We start from the raw sequence: 21,086 nt of genomic DNA, 5'->3' as shown, positions 1-21,086 counted from the left end.
ACTCGATCCTAAAACGAATTAGTTAGAAAACGAACGACGGACAACCTGTTAAGTTTAACATATTTAGATTTTTACAGCTATGGTGAGAAACGTTTAAAATATACAACAACCCTGTCACGTCCTTTGATATATACTAGTGATGCGACAAAAGAGGCATTTGACATTGACCGAATATCGGAACCCTCGGGATTTGGCACGCACACACCTACCTGGACCGTCTCTAATTCCATTCATTAGCCACTCGTAGGGAGCTATTTCACTAACTTGTAAGTGGATTGTTTTAAGATTTAAAAAGTAGAAAATATTTTGTTATTTTTATGTACGTTTCTTCACAAAGTTATATTTAATTATAAGTTTCTTTAAAAGTATATTCATACAATTGAAGAAATTTTAGCCCTTATATCGTGGCTAGTAATTCAAAAATTTATTTTAAAAACGTTTTGGCTCAAGACCATATAACGAAAAAGAAAAACATTATTAAAAGAGAAAGACCAATGCCTAAATTAAATATAAATACGTCAACAAAAAAAATTTTGACATTTTGACAATAAAATTTATGACGAATGACGATTCTTTCGTAAAATTGAAGCAATTTGGAAATCAAAATAGAATAGAAATTAACATTGGTAGACAATATAAAATAAATATTGAAAATTATAACAAGATAATTACGATTAATAGATATATCTAAATTAATAGATGTTATATGTTTTTTCTCAAAGCAAGAATTGGTATTTAGAGGGCATAGGGAAGCGGCCGGATGGCCGAGCGGTCAAGGTGGCAGCCTACCGCTCTGGGGACCCGGGATCGAATCCGAACGGGTTGAATAATCCCCAGGAATTTTTCGGGGGTGGTCCGTTCGGATATGTCGGGCCCCGTCCCTCACCACCCGGTCGCCCCATTGTGGGCCTGGCCGAACCCATAATGGGCCTACTAAAAGAGGCCCTCTTAGTGCCCACAGGGCGGAAAGAGTTAAAAAAAAAAGAGGGCATAGGGAATTTATTGAATCTAATAACGGAGGTAATTATATTGAACTTTCTTATTTATTAAGTACGTCAGATAATCTATTAAAAATACATTTAAATAAGTATACGGTTTTTACTGGTTTATCGAACAAACGAATACGAACGGGCCCTAACGCGCAATTAATTGATTGCCCCTGTAAGTCGGCTTCTTACAGAAACACAGCTTCCCTATCATCAAATGTCACGGCACGCCACTGATGTTCATGTACAAGAAGTTGTTCAAATGGGACCAACTACGGCCCGGAAAACGCTTCGAACTTTTCGCGAAACATTTAAGTTATATATATCCTGGATCGGGTAAGATCCCCGTATTTCCGGAAGGAACCGCCGTCTGTGCCCGACGCCCCAGAACCCTGAAAGAAAAAGGAGGAAACGGAAACAAAGGGAATAGAAAGTACAAGTGTAAATGTCAAACGGATGAAGAAGAGAAAAGAAGCGTCCTAAGACGAGTCGAAAACCGGTCAGCACGTCGTCGTTGACAAAAAAGAAAGGAAAATGACAGCCTTCGGAAACGTGAGAAAAATGTTTTTTTTTTTTTTTTTTTTTTTCGTATACTTAGTAATAGTAGTACTAGTTTTTACATGCAACGGACGGTTAGTTAGGCGTCGGCGTTTTTCCGAGGTGGTCACGTGATCGCGTCTCGCTCGCAACAGTCGCCGTCGGGATCGTCGGCATCGCGTCTCGCTTCCAACAGTCGCAAGCGGTTAGGCCACCATCTTGGACTACCTAGGTGCAAATTAACCGAAAAGGATTATAAAAATTAGAAAAAGCCTTAACACGTCGCGTTTTAAATAGATGCGCGCTTACAAATATTTTATCATTTTAATTTTAAAATAATTGTCCAGTTAATATTTTTAAATTAAATATATTAAAACTTTGATAATATTGCCAAAAATTAACTATTAAATCTAATATTCAATTATAATCAAAATGAAGAATTGCCGATAAAATTTGGCCCTCTGTGGGCGTTATGGTAACATTTATCATAAATATCGTAAATTCGGCCAGGATGGTGCCTGATCTATCCTTGACGAACCGCCTATGAGGTTTCTCGGATTTTTCTCTGCCCGGATTCGAATCCGAATCCTCCGGAACGATAAGTTGACGCCTTAACCACTTGGGTCATTTCTTTTCAAACTTAATATAAACACATTACATAAATGACAAGAATTTAATTTTCTTAAAAATCATTTCATTGATTTGCTCTTCCAGGTGTATTAATACTATTTTGAAACTATATAGTAACAATATAAAGATCATTGCTTGATACTGTGTATCAATGATCTTTTTATTGATATTGTAATTGATTCTAGTGAATCCCATAACAAATCTTAGGCAAACTATAATGAAATTTATCATTTCATGCTAATATTGATGCAAGACAATGTATTGAGATCATCCTAACGCTCAACGAGGTGGAAAGTTTGACCACAAATGCCCAGCATGAGCACCAACTTCATAACATCATGGGATGACTGGTCACTAAGGGATCTGTCTGGAAATTTACTCATTGGTTAGTCCATAGTGGGGATGTCATCATTCGCCACTGGTCTAGCCCACCCTTGAAAATTGCAGTCTGTTGGAAACCAGTAATCACCGAAAACTTTATAGGTAATGATTGGTGATACTCAGTCTCAGCAGTTGAACTGGTAAGCATTTCCAAATAGATCCAACTTTAAGACTGGATCTGCAGCTGACAGTGTGTCGTGTTGGCCATAAACCAAACTGCAATGACATACTTATGGCGGACGGCTGGATGGCCGAGCGGTCAAGGTGGCAGCTTACCGCTCTGGGGGACCCGGGATCGAATCTGATCAGGGTCGAATAATCCTCAGGAATTTTTCGGAGGGTGGGTCCGTTCGGATATGTCGGGCCCCGTCCCTCACCACCCGGTTGCCCCATTGTGGGCCTGGCCGAACCCATAATGGGCCTTTCTAAAAGAGGCCCTCTTAGTGCCCACAGGGCGGAAAGAGTTAAAAAAACATACTTATGGCAATCTTGACTATGTTATGAGTAACTAATTCCATGTGAAGCATCCATTACTTCTTTGATATCCTAATTGTTCCATCTTGCAATGTGTGAAATGATCGAATCACCCATCCAAATCTTAGTGCGCATGGAGTTGGCAATTGCACCAAATGGCTACTTTGCTTACATGCATGACTTATCGGACAACCTGTGTATGTCCGATTCAAGAATGTAAAATTTTACATAAAGTATCAACAAATATGTATAAAAAAACAAAAAATAATAATGAAATTTTTGGGTTTACAATTTTAATATTCACTAAAATACATCTACCACAAGGTTTCTTTTTAAAAACCAGACAATTTTAAATTCTTCATACACAATTTTTTTTTTATAAAAATGTTAAAGACAAGTACTTCTAATTGTCCAGATGTCAACGAAAATACAGCTTTTGTTAATGAAGTTAAACACGTTAAAGGAATAAGTTATAATCTATTGTAATAAAAAATTATAATTAGATTTTTAGTTTAAATTCAAATTAAATACACGATTACACTTATTATTTTGAGTGTAAGTTCATGTAAAAAAACATTATGCATGTATACCGCACACACAATTATATTAAAGTATTTGAAAATTTGTTTACAGTGTTTAACTTCATTAATTTCAATTTTCTATAACGATCATCAATGGTTAATGCTCTGAAATAAACATAATTACTGAAATAATTAAGTTATATGGTATCTAAATTAGAATCTAACTGTTTTCTTGCTAAATTTCGTGTTATGCGGACATTGTCTTTACTCGATCTGCTTCGGTTGTGGATTAGCTCGTGTTTCTTCAAGTTGCACTTATAATTGAATTTCCGATTACAGATCTCGCATTTAAACAACTGTTCGTCGGTGTGCATTTTCACGTGCTTAGAGAGATTACCTTTGTGTGTAAATCTTTTATCGCAGACATCACATTTGAAACGTTTCGAATGAGTTTCAAGATGGTTCCTCATATCCTCTTCTAGCGTAAAGATTTCGTTGCAAATATTGCAAGTATACGTTTCTTTTTCGACATGAACGTTTACGTGTTCTTTCAGACTCTCGATCTCGTTGAATACCATCTGACAAATCTTACATTTGAATAGATTTTCTTCCATGTGGGTCCTCTGATGTGTCTTCAGTCGATTTTTCCACATGAAACTTTGATTGCAAAATTCACACTTGTATGGTTTCTGACCTGTATGAATTCTAACGTGTTCTTTCAGATTTTCCTTCCTTACAAATCTTTTATGACAGGAGCCACATCCAAATGGTTTGTCTCTTAAATAAGCCTGCTGCAGCCTCTTGAAATTTCCTTTATCTTCTTCATGATTTCGCAAATGGGTGGTTAACTGTATTTTCCATCTAAAACTCTGGTTACAACTTTCGCATTTAAATGGTTTGTATCCGGTATGAAGCCGCGAGTGATCTTTCAGATGATTTTTTCGAGTAAATTTTTTCTTGCAGATATCACAACTGAATGGTTTTAATGTATCGTGAGTAAGAATATGCTTCTTAAATTCATAATAATGTATAAATCCTGTTTTACAAGTGTAGCACATAAATAACTTGACTGATTCACTGCGGTTTTCAGGTTCTACATTAAAAAAGATTTCCAATGAATTTATGAAATAAAGCAACACAATTTGAAATTTAAAAAATATTACCTATATCTACGATTTCTGCCGAAGGGTCTTCGTTGGTAAAAGTCATCAAGTCTTGAGGGAATCTTTCAGAAATAGTTATGGAAGATTGATCTGGAATTATCTCAGTTTGCTCTCCTCCTCTTGAATCAATTTCAACTATTGAATCTTCTCCGGAATCAAATCCGTTGTCAAAAGTCTGTTCCTCATCACTAAGTATCTTTTTAAAATGCAAAAAGTTTAGAAAACTTATCCAAAATCTCATGTATATATGTATATTTAATAGAACAAAAAATAAACAATTTTAATTTTTGTTATGGTATACTGGCACAATGAAGTGACTTTCATTCAACACATGGCTGGCTTTTCATTGTTTTATTCAGTTAGTACGCCATTTACAGATGCGTTTTGGGCGTTTGCCCCTCCTCAGCTAACTCAAAATAAATCACATACCCACAAACAGCAGGTAATGGATTGACAGGTACTTGTTGTACAACCTCTATTGACAGGTACTTGTTGTTACCTGTCAATCCGTTACCTGCTGTTTGTGGGTACGTGATTTATTTTGAGTTAGCTGAGGAGGGGCAAACGCCCGAAATGCATCTGTAAATGGCGTACTAACTGAATAAAACGATGAAAAACCAGCCAAGTGTCGAATGTCACTTCATTGTCACTTCACAGTCACTTCATTGTGCCAGTATACCCATAACACAAATTACAACACGGTTTCAATAGAATCAATTTTAATTTTAATAAATTTAATAAAACTATTCATAGATATTGTCAAATACTAATTTTGTTTAGCTTCATATTAAGAATTCACTACGGATCAATATAGTGTATACTGTGAGTTTCATTGAATATAGACAAATAATATTAAAAAGCAGCACATTTATCATTCAGGTAAAAACACTGAAAAATGAGTTCACTTTTAACAGTTTCACAACAGCTTATTAGAAGGTTTACGGGTGATAAACTCATTAAATATATTACCCAGGACAAAATTTCTTATTATTTATATCCATGAATTAAATTTGTTATAACTCTAAATACTTATATAAAAATATGTTTTGATTAAAAACAAAATGATTTCTTGCAATAACTGAATTTGTTATAACTGTGATCATTATAACAAAGTTCAGCGATACTCTGTATATATTACTTCTGTTAGAATAAGGATTAAATATCTTGTGAACTTATTTTTAAATTGTCCTTTTCTGTGTATAAATATATTGTTGGAATTGTAAATTAATGTATTTCAAGTAATATTTTTAAAAATACAGTAGAACATCGATTATCTGACTTAATTGGGGACTGGGGTTGGTCGGATAACTGAAAAGTATGAAAAAATACATTATTAGTATAGTGTATTAGGCCTGGTTTAAATACTAGCCTCCCTTTCATGGTCGAGCCAGTGCTGCCAGCTAAAACATGCAAAAATTTAACAAAAATAATATTAAAGTAGCCAAGACATAACCAAATATTGTAGCGCCACATCACTAGTGGACATTTGAATTTGCTGACTAGAACGTGGTCAGTTAATCGATGCTCTACTGTAAATGTAAAGGATATAAATTAGTTTTTTCAAAATATGTAATTACCTCCTTCTTGATTTCCTCTTCAATATTACATATAACAGTATTGTTATTTGGTCCAAACAGTCCGTCGCCTTCAGAAATTTTGGTAATTTTTAATGTATTTGAATGATCTGTTGCAAAGTTATCTATTAAGTTTTGAATTAGGTCGGAATCACAAGTAAACTCATCATTCTGAAAATGAAATAATTTACTAAGTGATATAGAAATACTACAAATAGTTATCTATATAATTCAATTAATTCAGAATAATATTTAATATAACTAATTATACAGGATCTTCCAAAATGAATGCTACCATTTTAAAATTACTGTAATTATGTTAATTGTTATCCGAGAAGCATGTGACATATGCCAATCGATAGAGTAACAGTCTGACAGTAGATGAAAGTCTGCATTCAAAGGTCTTGTTGTCTATTACTCTTATGAAGTGCTGTAAAATGAAAATACCTCTGCAACAGAGAAGGCGTTTTGTATTCTGCAGTTCACAGTCAGAACTACTGATCACTGTACAACATGAGAAACCTGAAGGAGCTGTAGAATTATGGCTGCCATGGGAGGAGTGATGATATAGTGTAGGAAGAATCTGAGTATTGGTTGGATGTGCACCTTGTGACACAAGGAGCATGTGCTGAGAAACTGTAATGGACAAATGTGAAACTTGGACAGTTTTCCAGTGCTGATGTTTTTAGATAATAATTAACATAGTTAAAATAATTTAAAATCATAGGATTCTTTTTGGAAGACCTTGCTTATTTTTGGTTTACACTTTTGAATTACTCAGTACACTTTAGTTATTATATTTTCATACGGTAAAAACTATTTATAAGAAGTTTATCATTTGCATTGATTGCTTTACAGGAAATCTATTAATACCATAAATAATTTAGTATATAGCATGATGTATATACAGTAAAATTCTGTTAAGATGTTTTTGAAGGAACCGATTTCAATTAAATAAAATGGTTTTTTAATGCAATAATAGTAACTGAAACATTACGAATAATCTATGGAAAACAAAATTTATTTTTTACAAGGAAGCAGAATAAATTATTATTACCAAAGCCTACTACTGCCGTATGCTATCGGGCTAAATAACGGCTATAATATTAATAAATTATGATTGGCTTTGGTAATACAATGTATTGGGTTTTAGTAGAATTGTTTATAAATTATTATTATTACTTTTTACCTTTTCTTGTAGTGAAGCAGTAGAACAATTCTTAAGAGAATCAAAATCTGCGACACTCTGAACATTAGATATAGAAATAGACAATTCCTGAGTGCTTGATGTGCCATCGAGGTTTTCGAGAAAATCAGAAATAGAAAGCTGAATGTGTTTATTTTCTTCATTCTAAAAGTTAGTATAAACATTTGATTATAACATATAAACTGAAATAAATAATTATGTCATTATTCTTATAGCCTAATCTTTTATTTTTAGGATTTTATTCTGGACTTATCACATGACACAGTACGATAAGTCTAGATTAACAGATGAAAAATACATAGCTATAAAAGAATAAAATCCTGAAATACATAAGTTGATTCTAGGAAAGAAACAGTAAAATGTCTCTAAAAAAAAATGTTAAATTGAATTACAAATATTTTTTAAAAAATCAATAAATAAATAGTTAAACTTTATTTTTATGAAAACTTTTTATGAACTAAAATTAACAATATATAGGGTGTCTGAAAAGTTACTGTGCAATGGAAAAGGTTTAAATAAAATTTTATGTACATCATTGCAATTTCTCCTACAAGCAAATGCTGAAAATGTCCCCCAGACGCCCAAAATCAAGGGACTGAGAACTAATGGGCCAGATTCATGGGAGATTATGTGATCACCAAAGAAGTTTTCCAAAAACCAGAACATCTGTGAGCAAACAATGCTCACAAATGTTCTGGTACATGGGACGTACAATTTACAGGTCTCATATGCAATGCTGTCAGTATAACTTTAATGTAATTACAAATTTCTCACTGCACAGTAAGTTTTTGGATGCCCTATAATCAGGATATAAATGATAATGTAATTTGTGGATTGTTTCCTATTTGGCTTATACTGGTATCTAATGTTATGCTGGACCAAGGTCAAGACCTAACTACAGAATAATCTATCATTATGTCATATGCTGTTTGTCTATGTATTTAAGAATTTCTGAACTATGACAAATTTTTAATATGGCAGCTCTCCATGTAATGTATGTGCAGTTGTGAAACCCTACTGTTTCTAGACTTTCATATAGTATACGTGGTTTATGCTCGTGCAAGGATTACTGGTATAAATACCTTATCCATTCTTCACAGGAGCTTTATTTCATGGAAAATTCTGAATATTTACTAATTTTTTCAATGTATATATTTAATATAGTGAGTGTTTGGTATAGCTATATGTATATGATATGTCATTTTGTTGTGTGTCAAGAATGTGACAAATTGTTTGTTAATATTTATGGAAAAATTGATATTAAAATTTCAACTTTTTAAAATCTTCTAAAAAGAATGCTACCATTCTAAATTACTATAATTATGTTATTACGTGAGAAGTACACTAATGCATTGTACAGTAATTATATACAGATAGGTGCAAAACTATATCAAACAGATGCCTTTAGAAAATGCCATAAACAAAAATGGCCACTCCACAACAGAGAAAGCATTGTGTGTTCTGCAGTTCTCAAATTCTTACTCGCAGATAATTTCGAAGTAATCCACCACGAGCAATTCCGACTCTGAAAACTGCAGAACACACAATGCTTTCTTTATTGTGGAGTGGCCATTTTTGTTTATGGCATTTCCTAGAGGCAGCAAACAAAGATGTTTAAATGCAGACAGGAAACAAAACTCAAGGTTTATTCTATCAATTGGTATACATCACATACTTCCTGGGTAATAATTAACACAATTACATAATTTAAAATGGTAGAATTCTTTTTGGAATACCCTGTACATCTAATACATGAAAATACGGTACCATTAACTCAATTTTGACATTGGAGAGAAAGTTAGACCAGTAAAGCTCAGCCTTTCACATAAGTATATAAATTTTATACACTTACATGAAATTATTTATATTAACTGATGACTTTTTAAAATAAAAGAAATAGACAAAAATTTATATAATAAATTTAAATTATTTACCTGGGAAGTCCCATCACTAAAGTTAATAATTTGAGAATCATTCTGTCCAGTTTCATTCGTAGACTTTGACTGAAATTCTAAATCATAACATAATTTAAAATTGATTTGTTTATATATTCCTAAAAGTTTTAAATATAAAAATATTCATTATAACAATTTTCATTCAAAATATTACCTGAAAAAATATCTATGACATAATTTAATGAAATAAAAATTTTATATCACTAATATATTTATATATATATTTTTTTTTTTCTTTGAACCGAATTATTAAACGTTTACCTTCTTTAATATGAGTAATTATTAAAATAATATTGATGTAGTATATATATATATTATTGCTATTTTTATATTATAATTATTTAATTTATTCATTTATAAAATATTATATTAACAGTAAGAAGTGGCTGTAAATTTATTTCGATAATTTTCGCTATTCTTGCTTGGATTTCCGAAAGTATTTATCTGGAAGAAAAAATAAATAAATTGTATGAAATTCTGACAAACTTTGTTATTTTGTCAATTATAAAAACTTTACGACATACCTTTCATTTCGAAAAATTTAAAAAAAATATCTCCGTAAAGACGGCAGTTTGTTCTATTTTCAATTTTATTAAAAAGAAGCAATAAAAGTCACACAAATATACAATAATTTCTAAGTTTTCTTTAATATTTTTAACTTAGATTTAATATTTTAAATAAATGAATGACCATTAAAATCTATTTAATTATATAGATTGTTATAAGTAACATATATTAATTTTTTTTAACAACACTGAAAAATAATTATGTTAAATAATTAATATATATGCCTGTATAAAATCTACTAGAGACGTATAAAAATTTGAAATATACTAAATACACTAAGATTCCATAATATAACCATAGAACCACACTCATATTTCTAATCATGATTTTACACAGCTCAAGTAGATTTAAATCATTATTTTTTGAATTTGTCAACGTCACGCACTTCTTCTGCAATGTTATAATTTTAAATATATCATAAACCAATAAAAATTTTACATAAAACATCTGGTAAGCAATTTGGTACACACCCAAATGAGATATGGTAATGTCACACGAGCGTGAATGTCAGTCCGTGGTGTGGCAAACTATCTCGGGCCGAGCAGAACATCATCGATCCGTCAAAGAGAATTCGTGCTCGGCATTGTCGTGTTTCAGCAGACATTTGAAGGTATAGAGCAATGCCAAATATCTGCCTTGACGTTTGATGCATTGGCACCTCCAGCCTGAGGCAAAACGAGGAATTCCGCACGGCCTCACCATGCCTCATTCGTGTGCGTGCTCGAACGCCTACCCAACACAAGAAGTAGGCCTACTCAAAAGAGATAATTTCAAACTGAAGTCTTGTTAAATTATAAAATCTTATCGACTTTACACTCTTCATTTCGTTGCTCGAATTGAATATGTCGAAGTAATCTGAAATAATTCATTTCAAAAAACAAAGAGAGTTATACTTTACACCTAGAAATGATCATTGTATTTTTAAACACACAAGAAACATTACACTGATTACAGGTACTGAAAAAAATTTATTTTTTATAGCAACTTATAGACTAAATCATGCTAATTTAAACTATAAAAAAGTTAAGGAAAAAAAAAAAAAGGTATGTTTTCTTTTAAATTTCTTGTTTATATTCGAGAAAATTTTCTTTCTTGCAATATTTTCTGTATCATGTTAAAGAAAAATGATATAAATGTATATTATTTCTTTTATAACTTATGATCTCAATTAACACTGAAAAAATTAACATTTTAGATAAAATTATATAATAAATTCTCACAAAAATACTTCTACAGTAGAGCATCGATTATCCGACTCAATTGGGGACTGCAGTTGGTCAGATAACTGAAAAAACGGATAACCGAAAAGTATGAAAAAATACATTATTAGTATATCCCATGTAATTAGTATATTAGTATATCGCTATTTACCTACTTCGCGTTGAATTTTCATCGATGTTAAGCCTAACAAAATTTTTTAAAATAATAATCGTCGTTATTGTATCGTTAAAAATGATTTCTTTATTTTCCACAAAATAAAGACAAAATAAAAAATTAAGCATGGTTTAAATACTGGCCTCCCTTTCATGGTCGAGCCAGTGTTGCCAGCTAAAACACGCAAAAATTTAACAAAAATAATATTAAAGTAGCCAAGACACAGCCAAATATTGTAGCGTCACATCACTAGCGGACATTTGAATTTGCCAACTAGAACGCGGTCGGTTAACCGATGTGACAGTTGATCGGGGATCGGATAATCAATGCTCTACTGTAATTACAACATTACACATCACAATAAAGGAAACAAAAGTTTTAAATGTGCACCATAAAGTCAGGAAATTTTAAACACCAATATATTCAATAATAGCACACTAAAAGAGCACTACTGGAGCAATGGTATTGCACCCAAAGCAATACCAAGTTTTGCCACCCATTTCTAAAATAGTTGCCAATAGAGAGCACTTCTGGAACATACATTCCTGTATGAACTACAGTAGAGCATTGATTATCCAAACACCGATCAACCAAAACATCGGTTAACTGAGAGCTTTCCAGTCGAACTGTGTCGCACTGAATCAAATGTTTTTGATACTAGATTAACTTCTAAAGTATATATTTTTTGTTTTTATATTTTTCAATATATTTATTTTGTTTGTACAAAATAAAGAAATAATTTTTAATGATACAATAGACACAATTATTGTTATAAAAATTTTCGTTATGCTTAACATCAACGAAAATTCAACGTGAAGCGACATGCAACGGAGAAAAATTTCAACATGGGATATACTAATATACTATGTCAGGAGTGGGCAAGCAAGAGTTCAGTGGGAGCCGAATTCAGATAATCGATGCTCTACTGTATTTACAAGAAATCTAGCAACAAGCTGAGTAACTTTCCCAGGTTACGAGAGTTTAGTGAGGTTGAGGCTAAAGTTTTAAACGCAAAAACGTGTACGTTGGACGTTCAACGCTGCTTTCCTGTAAGCCTAGAAGTTTGACAATGGTGTTTGGAAAGTCAGTGGAATCATGTTCAACATTCCAAACTTCTAGGCTTACAGGAAAGCGGTGCCGAACGTCCAACGTACACATTTTTGCATTTAAAACTTCGGCCTCAACCTCGCTTTTATCTTAAAAAACTTTTATGCTATTAATCATAATAAATAAATTAAATTGTGTATGATGCCATCTGTTATGAGATTTTGTTATAAAATATTTTTTTTATTTTTAATTCTTATATAATGACAAAAAGCTTAATTTTGAGGGTAGAAGTGTGTTTTATAAAGGAACGTAAATGTTAATAATGAATAAAATCTTTATCGAGTCCCATTCATCTCGAGATACACAACTCCCCCCTCTATCTCCCCACCTTCTTGATCTTTCACCACCAAAATTTAATAGCATCAATGCCCCTTATGTACAAGCCATCATGCCAAATTTCATTTCTTAATCTTTACTCTATTCTGAGATATTAAGCAAAATAGATACCAAAACAACTTTTTTTTGCCTTATATGGGTTCAGGAGATTTCAAAATGTGAGATTTGCGAAAAACTCAGAGGGTCAAATTTGACACAATTCCAATACTTTTCCTTGTTATGTACACATAACAGTCGGGAAAGTAAAATGAGCTAGCCATGTTAAAAGAGTTAGTATTCTGTGGCTATGCTTTAACATTCTGAGCATACACCCCCATAATAATAATGATAATAAATTCAAATCAAAGTTAATTGTAATTATGATAATTATGATCTAATGCTTATTAAACTTATTAAATTATAATTAACTGATAAATTTTTAGTTAATTTTAATATGATTTGTAAAGCCAAACGATCACTGGATTACATCGGGCTATTTTTTCGCAATTATACTTAATTAGAAATTTCTAATTAAATAGCTTTAGAAATTTATCGGTTTCGTGATGTTTATTTAATATGATTTATTATTAAAATTTTAAAATAGTTCTCCGCACATTTTAAGTGGGCTTAACTCGACTGAATTACGCTCGCTACTGAACCAAAAATAATGCATTCAATAAAGGTAATTCAATATAAAAACATACCATCAAACAAGTCCCTTAGATTTTTATGTTGTACACAGAAAAATATCTTTTGTATTTGACTTGCTCATTAAAAAATTAAGACTTCTGAACATAATAGCAACAAACAGCATTAAAATTAATCCATATTAATTATGTAACAGCTAATTACACTTATTAACATTAACACAAAAAACTGATTTACAGTGGTACCTTGTACTTGAACACTTCAGAGTTCAAGTTGTGTATGCAGTGAAAAAATTGAACTCAAAGCGTAGACTTCTAAACAAGAGTACAAGGAACTTATCAAAAGTATGAAAGTGGTACATTGTTATCTGGTGATCACATTTAAAATGCCAAAATTGTTGGTATGTGAATAGTAAATGCAATTTTCATTTTTATTATGCAGTATTTACATATTTCATTTATTGTTTTTGTGTTTTAATTTACTATTAACACATTTAATTATGTAATTTTTACATTAAATTACACATATTTGCTGTTTTAAGTTTATTGAAATGGGAACTGGGTTTAGTGTCTAGAAATGGATTAATTAAATTTATATTATTTCTAACAGAAAAAAATTGATTCAGACTTTGAACAATGCAGAGTTCAAATGGCCTCCTAGAATGAATTAAATTCGAAGTATGAGGCACCAATGTACTTTAAATAACAAACAAACAGCTTTTTATGTATAATACACTTGTTTAGTGAATGAGTTACTTCCTATTCTCTTTTCATTCATCTGCTAGGGTCCTTGTATATTACCATTTATAGAAAATTTATTTTCTAAACATTTTTATATTGTGTTTCCTAAATGATTTTGTTTTTAAATCATTTAAATTAAATCAATAAATCACATTTTAATGATGATATAGTACTTAAATAAAGGGTCTTTTAAAGAATGCTACTTTCTGAAATTATTGTAATTATGCTAATTACTATTTGAGAATGTTCTAACATACATGTCACAAAACCGTCAGTTTCATTATAATTTCTCAATGTGCACACTCTGTCACAGAGTACACATCAAACTGATACTCAAATTCTTCCTATGCTTGCTGTGGCACATCCATTGTCACTGTTTCCATGGTAGCCAAGATTCTACCACTGCTGCAGATGACTTGTGATGCACAATGATGAGTGATTCCAACTATGTGCACTGCAAAATGAAAAATATCTTCTCTGTTGTAGAGCAACCATTTTTGTTTACAGAAACTTTGTAGTGGCAGTAGACAAAAAGATGTTTGCAAATGGTAGATGAAACTTGAATGGTAACTCCATTGATTGGTGTATATTGCATACTTCTTGGATAATCATTAAAATAATTACAATAATTTAAAATGGTAACATTCATTTTGGAAAATTGTATTGAAAGCTGGATGGCCAAAGCAGTTACGGCATCATCCCACCCTACCGGAGGATCTAGAATTGAATCTGATTAGTTGAAAAACAACACAATGTCATGCCCCATTCCTTTCATCCAGTTGCTTTCAGTGTGGGCCTGGCCAAACCCACGACAGGTACAGATAAAGACCCTCTTATTGCCAGAGAATGGAGAGTTAAACAAGTAATTAAATATATTGCTATTATATAACTTTAGAATATATAAAAGGATACATTTTTATTCAGAGAATGTAAACTGTTAGGCACTTCATATTCTACATTCATTCTTCATTTTGTCTGTCTGAAAAATACATTTTCATTTATACATTAAAAAAACATGTAAGAAATAAAAGACAATTTTAACAAAAAATTTATTATTATTAAATGAAAAAACAAAAGAAAAGAAAGCAACTTTCAATAGAATATAAAATCAAATAACTAGTATATGAAGTAAGTTAAAATTGTACCCTATTTAGAAGAAAGAAAAGAGAATAAATCAAAAATACTGAATGCATGGTCAAAGGGCAACGTATGTGATGCACAATGATGAGTGATTCCAACTATGTGCACTAATCTGATATTCGTGGGCAGAAAAACAGAAGCTGTATACATCCACAAATAAACTGTTTCTTTGTATTGAGCATTTCTGACTTGTATTACATCCAACAAGTCAGAAATGGTGATGTCAACTGGCAAATGGTCAAACAAATGTGAATTACAGAGGAGTGATTGTCCATCAACACCTGATTAATGAAATGGTGTAGAAGAACAGATAAGTCACATGATTTACAAATTCACTTTAATATCCCACATGGCACTGTCCATAAACATTTGAGCTTTTGGAAAGTATGCACCAGGTTGGTTTCATAGCAACTGTTCAACCAACAGAAGTCTGACAAAATAGCCATCTTGCTAACCTCAACAACACCTTTATGTTGCACATTGGCAATGAGGTTTTAGATGCACTACATTTCACTAGGGACGAAAATGGAAAAAACAGCATGAAAACATTAGAATTCACCAACATGCAAAAAGGTTAAGAAGATGGTGATAAGAATAGAAAAGGTGATGGTGACAATCTTTTGAAATGTTCAAGAATGATTCTTATTAATTTCACGAAACATGGTGCAACTATGACTGCAACTAATGCAAAAAATTACTTTTGTCATAAATTTTAAAATAATCAAAACAGAATGATTAATAATGCTTTTTCTTTCAGTAATTTTAAGCAGATGATTAATTTTTTTTGGATGATAATCCTACCTTCTTATGCTTTTGTCGTTAATTTCTAGCAAAACAGTATTGGCTTGCGTCAAAAGTCAGGAGAGGTGGTGCCAAGAAGTCTAATTGTTGCATGCATATTTTAGAACATTATATAGTTGAAATTGTTCAATTATATGATTTACATTTACAAATAGTGTGTTAATCTGGCACGTGGATTTGCAGTATACTGGAAAGAAAACGAGAGCTGCCACAATACTGAATCCAGAAATAAACTGACCCAAAACTAATTGATGTGCTGTTTCTTGTTGTGGAGAGTTGCAGAGCAGCTAAAATCCATAGAAGGATATTGGCAGAGTACAGCAAATTCTATTTGTTTAAATTATTTATGTTTCTGAGATAACTTTTGTTAAGTAGCAATTTAGAAAAACAATACAAATGCTATGAAATAGATAATGTACAGAAGCTCTATTACCATGTTCTTCTATGTATACAATAGCTATTCATATCAATACTTCATTGTAAAGTCTTTAGACAGACAGACATTGCTATTTTTGTGATATAATCATAATTATTTCATAATAAGTTTTACTTAAAAATCTAGCACTTGATCCATGGGAGAAATACTTGCTCCTGACAAGTCCTGTTGTTACACTTTAAGTCAACAGCCTTAGCTGACATTTTCCATTGCAGTGACTGAAATAACAGCTTCTCCGTAGTGTCAATGCTTCACACATGGAAAAGCGAAATGTAATAATATCCAACCACATACTAGTACAAGCCATTTGAGACAACCAGAGAAAAATCACTTTTTGACTAAATAAACTCACACATTAAAATTGGTATCCTAACAGAGATTGTACCAGGTGAATGCTAAGCATTCCTGATTGTGCCTTGGGATCAGAGGAAGTTTTGATATTTTGGAGTGGCTAAAACATTGTTGTTAAAGAACCCAGTAGATAATAGAATGAAATATATTTAGATCTAAAGATTCCAGAAGGCAATGACTAGTAATGGGCTGATTTTTACTTAATTCACTATAAAGATACAAGTCCAACTAGATAATCTGAATTCTATTACTAAAGATCAGAAAGATAGCTTGTAAAATACATAATAGCAGAAGTTATGCATCATACTGGAGAAAATTTAGCTTTACTAAAACAAGTCTCTATTCACTATTAACAAAACACAGACCTATCAACCATCCCATGTATTGTCTGACAGATTATTGGTTGTTCATAAATCAATAAACAGCTAGTAATTAAACAAACACACAAATACCAACAAATATAAACCAATTAAAATGGTTTCGGTTTATGAATTGAAGTATTGTTTTGCCTGCTGAATATTTTTGATATTTGTGTGTGTTTGTTTTATTGCTTATTCATATATAAATTCTTAATTACCACTGTGTTTTAGCTCATTTTTTCGTTAGAGGATGTTGCCTGTTATAAGTGAGATCATATACACTTTTTATAATTTGTTTAATTTTATAAAATATACCTTCATTATTGATGTTTTGATTTAGCAAGGCATGCTACATTTTGTTTTAGTTCTACAATTGTTTTCTAAAGACATTTTTGTTCATGTCAAAAACGTTTGAGTCGATGATCACAAGTAAACACTTTTAATAAACACCATTAAACTGACTTATTAGACATTATTGATATTAGTTTTTCTATAAATGCCTGTCATTTTCTCCACCTTTTACAAGGGATGTCACTTCTCATACTAGGTATGTGAGTAAACTTCTGCAGAATACGAGTCACACTACATCTACAAATACATTAGGCATAACTTCACAATTCACTTCTGCAAGGTTACTTTTCCTACTGATGGAAGAGCATTTCACCTTTGCTTTTTATGAGAATCTTGTAGAAGTGTCAAAAAACTTCCCAATCAACTTGATGAATCTGCTTGTTAGCTGGATCAGAGTCATTTCTACTTTGGTCATGTTGTTATACTTTCTCAGCTCTCAGTTCTATGCAGTATTATTCTAAGTGGCAGTGATATTATGTACAGGAAGGTATGAGAGCATCGTCCGTCTTTGTTGCAGAGTCTGCTGGTAACCACTACGGGACTGGTTTTTGATGTGTGTTAACATCATTATGTTTAATCCATCGTCTGATAATCTCACACTGCAAATACACATAAATTTCTCTCTTTGGACTATTTTAGTTTTTTACAAATAAAAATTTTTTAAACTCATTTAAATATTTGTGGAATAATAATAAAATTCTGACACAGGGAAAAATATATATTAATCATTTTATTTGTTGAATCATTCTCTTTTGACTTCTCTGTTAATTTAAAAACATTAAACAATTCCCTGGTTACAGGAAATATATTAGATAACAAAGGAATATTCGAGACCTTTTTCGACTTTGGATTTTTTTCCTTAGAATGAACCAATTTAAGGTTAAAGTTTACCTAGGTAGTCCCAATGGTGGCGATTCAGTTAGGTTAGGTTAACTACATTTTTAGTAGACATTTCCTTTTTTTTTCTTTTCTTTCAAGAACTACTGTGAATCAATAACTAGTGACATTAAACAATCGGTGGCAGGCAGCTCCCCTCTGGGAAGAGTCCATTGGGAGCACGAACAGTCGGAAGCATGGCCATTGGGGCTACAAAGGTAAACTTTAACCCAATTTAAAAGTTAAAATAGTAATAATAAAGAATTAAAGCTAAGAGCTAAAGCATTTGTCTGCTATCAAATGTCAGACGTCTTGTAACCAAAGGATTGTTTTGTATTTATTTATTAAGCAGTCAAAAGAGGTTGCCTCAATAAATAAGAAACTTATAACTAAGGATCACAAAAAAATTTAATTGTTCTGTATTGTAATTTCACAATAATTCTAGAATGTTTAAATAAGTTGGTCTAGAACAATTCTTTGTTTACAGCAATTTACAAAAACAATGCACACATTGCCTGGTTAAGTGACGTTAATACTGCCGGATAAGCAAAGCAACAGTATAGTCTGTTCAATATGAAACAGAGTACGTCATCGGCTTGCTTATCTGGCTGTATTAAAGCCGCTTTACAAGACAATGTGTCAGAGTTAAGTTTTCAATTCATAAAATCGATACAAACCGAATAAAAATATTAAATTTTTTCAAAGAGATTTTATAATAATCTGCTTTATACAAACAAGAAAAGGATGCCACTCAGTCAGGGACAAAGGCTACAACACCGAACCTCATCTATCCAAAGACCTTAAAAAGACACATCAATGCACAAAAATTGGGGTGCCATCACAGAACGGGTGAAAAGCTACTAAACTGTAAAAATAACGTAACGCAACAATTTTGAATGCAAAAGTTTTATCGACAAATGAAGTATTTAGAGAAGTAAACAACGATCGAGACAGAAACACCTTTCGCGGCAAGTAGAACATTCCTTTTCTCCACATTTCGCACCTCGGAGAGACCGCAAAACGCCGAGGACATTCCGAATGATCCCGGCCTTTCCAACGAGCATCTGCATTCAAAAACACAAGCTGCATCGGAATCCAAACCTTGAAGAGTAGACAGACGTCCGTAAAGCAATCTAGGTGCAGACATTTACCGGCGAGACGTCTCTCTGGCACGTCGGTCCCAGCACCCGGTTTCGTGCGTGGACGTATCTTTCGGACAGGTCGGATTTGGTGTCGTTTCCTCGTACGTAGCAGGAAAACGAAAGAAATTTTGAATTGTAAATTAAGAAATTTTTTCTTTTAAATGTTAACGATAAAACACAGATAAACCGAAGTAAGTTTTCTCTCTATGACGTATAACCTTTACGATTGTTTATTGGAAGAATGACAGTGACGTAAAATGGAGATAACGAACGTCAGGTACAACAGATTATTTATATTGATCCTCGAGTGGAAGCTGTCATTACCTGCCATTGATTTTGTCGATATTGAACACGGTCGACACAAAAATCGGTAGGGTTCTGCCGACGGAAATTTGCGAATTTACAGTTTCAACGCGAAAAGTTAGGAAATTCTGACAACGGAAACGGAGAAAAATCCACCGAGCGTGAATAACTACGGCCTCAAGAGTGGCGCTCCATCGAATATTTGGAAATGTAAATAAATAAATAAATTTTAAAAGACGAAAGGCGTAACGTCATACTTCTGTATTATTTATGTATATAAGTATTTAAAAGTAAATAAATTAAAATTATTGGCACCTGATCTAAACGGAAGTTCTGGCAACAAGTACCTCGTTCAGCACAATTTTAAAGAAAGTACGCCTGACGTTGCCAGCCTGTCAATTAAAATTGATTACGTCGCGACATTTATTTATTTATTTAAAATTCCGTCAACGTAATTAATGTATGCTGATTTTCTTTCTAAAAGAAAGTCTCTCTTCGAGGTCTGTTAAAAAATATGTACATAAAAGTATAATATAATAATAAAATGAATTAGTTGCGCTGGATGGCGTGGCGTCGGCCTACTCCCCTGGGGGTCCGGGATCGCGTCCGGGAGGGATGCCACCGAGTATTTTTCGGAAGGTGTTCGAGGGCCTCTTTCCTCGTTACCCGACATCCTCCGTTGTGGCAGGACCTGGCCATATCAACGATGGGTATAAAAATGTCTCCGTAGGCGGAGAGAATAAATGAAATAATAACAACAACAATGAAAACAAAAAAATTCAGATGATTCTTTGACACTGTTAGCAGATAAATTTTTATTCTACGGGAAATTAAAAGATATACTCGTGATGCCAGGATGTAAAGTTTGTTTATTAAGTTACGGCAACTCAACGCTTGGGCGATCTGCCTATGGAGGATCTTTTTAAGAGTAAATGTCCCTATTAAGGCGTTACCAGACGTGGAGAAAACTCGGAAAACTCCACGTCCGAATGAAATAAATTTTAAAACTTTTTATGCATGAATTTAAGTTTCAAATAAAATTAACATATACATATTTCAGAAAATTGTTTTATTAATGAAATGAAATTTATTAGTATGTTGATTCATTCAACGCATTAAATTTTACAGTTCTTGAAGAACATCGTTTG

The 21,086-nt window shown here is 32.3% G+C and overlaps 1 protein-coding gene across 4 annotated transcripts; it reads right to left on the bottom strand.

Annotated features, from left to right (window-relative positions):
- Nucleotides 1-3,567: 3,567 nt before the first annotated feature.
- Nucleotides 3,568-20,327, bottom strand: LOC136970303 (zinc finger protein 595-like). 4 transcript variants are annotated; one of them, XM_067264715.1, is made up of 8 exons: nt 20,254-20,327; nt 15,092-15,158; nt 9,690-11,099; nt 9,408-9,484; nt 7,456-7,617; nt 6,270-6,437; nt 4,693-4,888; nt 3,568-4,622 (listed from the first exon to the last, which is right to left on the bottom strand). In XM_067264715.1, the coding sequence occupies exons 7-8, from the start codon at nt 4,736-4,738 to the stop codon at nt 3,727-3,729; spliced, it is 942 nt and encodes a 313-aa protein (XP_067120816.1). In that variant the 5' UTR covers nt 4,739-4,888; nt 6,270-6,437; nt 7,456-7,617; nt 9,408-9,484; nt 9,690-11,099; nt 15,092-15,158; nt 20,254-20,327; the 3' UTR covers nt 3,568-3,726. The 4 variants fall into 4 exon arrangements, with proteins under 4 accessions (XP_067120816.1, XP_067120818.1, XP_067120820.1 ...); XM_067264717.1 differs by having other exon boundaries at nt 9,803-11,099; XM_067264719.1 differs by lacking the exon at nt 20,254-20,327 and adding an exon at nt 19,454-20,149.
- Between the last annotated feature and the right edge of the window lie 759 nt (nt 20,328-21,086).

Source organism: Centruroides vittatus, unplaced genomic scaffold (genome assembly GCF_030686945.1).
Source record: "Centruroides vittatus isolate TY-2023 unplaced genomic scaffold, ASM3068694v2 contig_1916, whole genome shotgun sequence".
In the NCBI taxonomy this organism is placed as follows: domain Eukaryota; kingdom Metazoa; phylum Arthropoda; class Arachnida; order Scorpiones; family Buthidae; genus Centruroides; species Centruroides vittatus.
The sequence above is the reverse complement of the archived record's forward strand: the minus strand, read 5'-3'. Positions and strand labels throughout refer to the sequence as shown.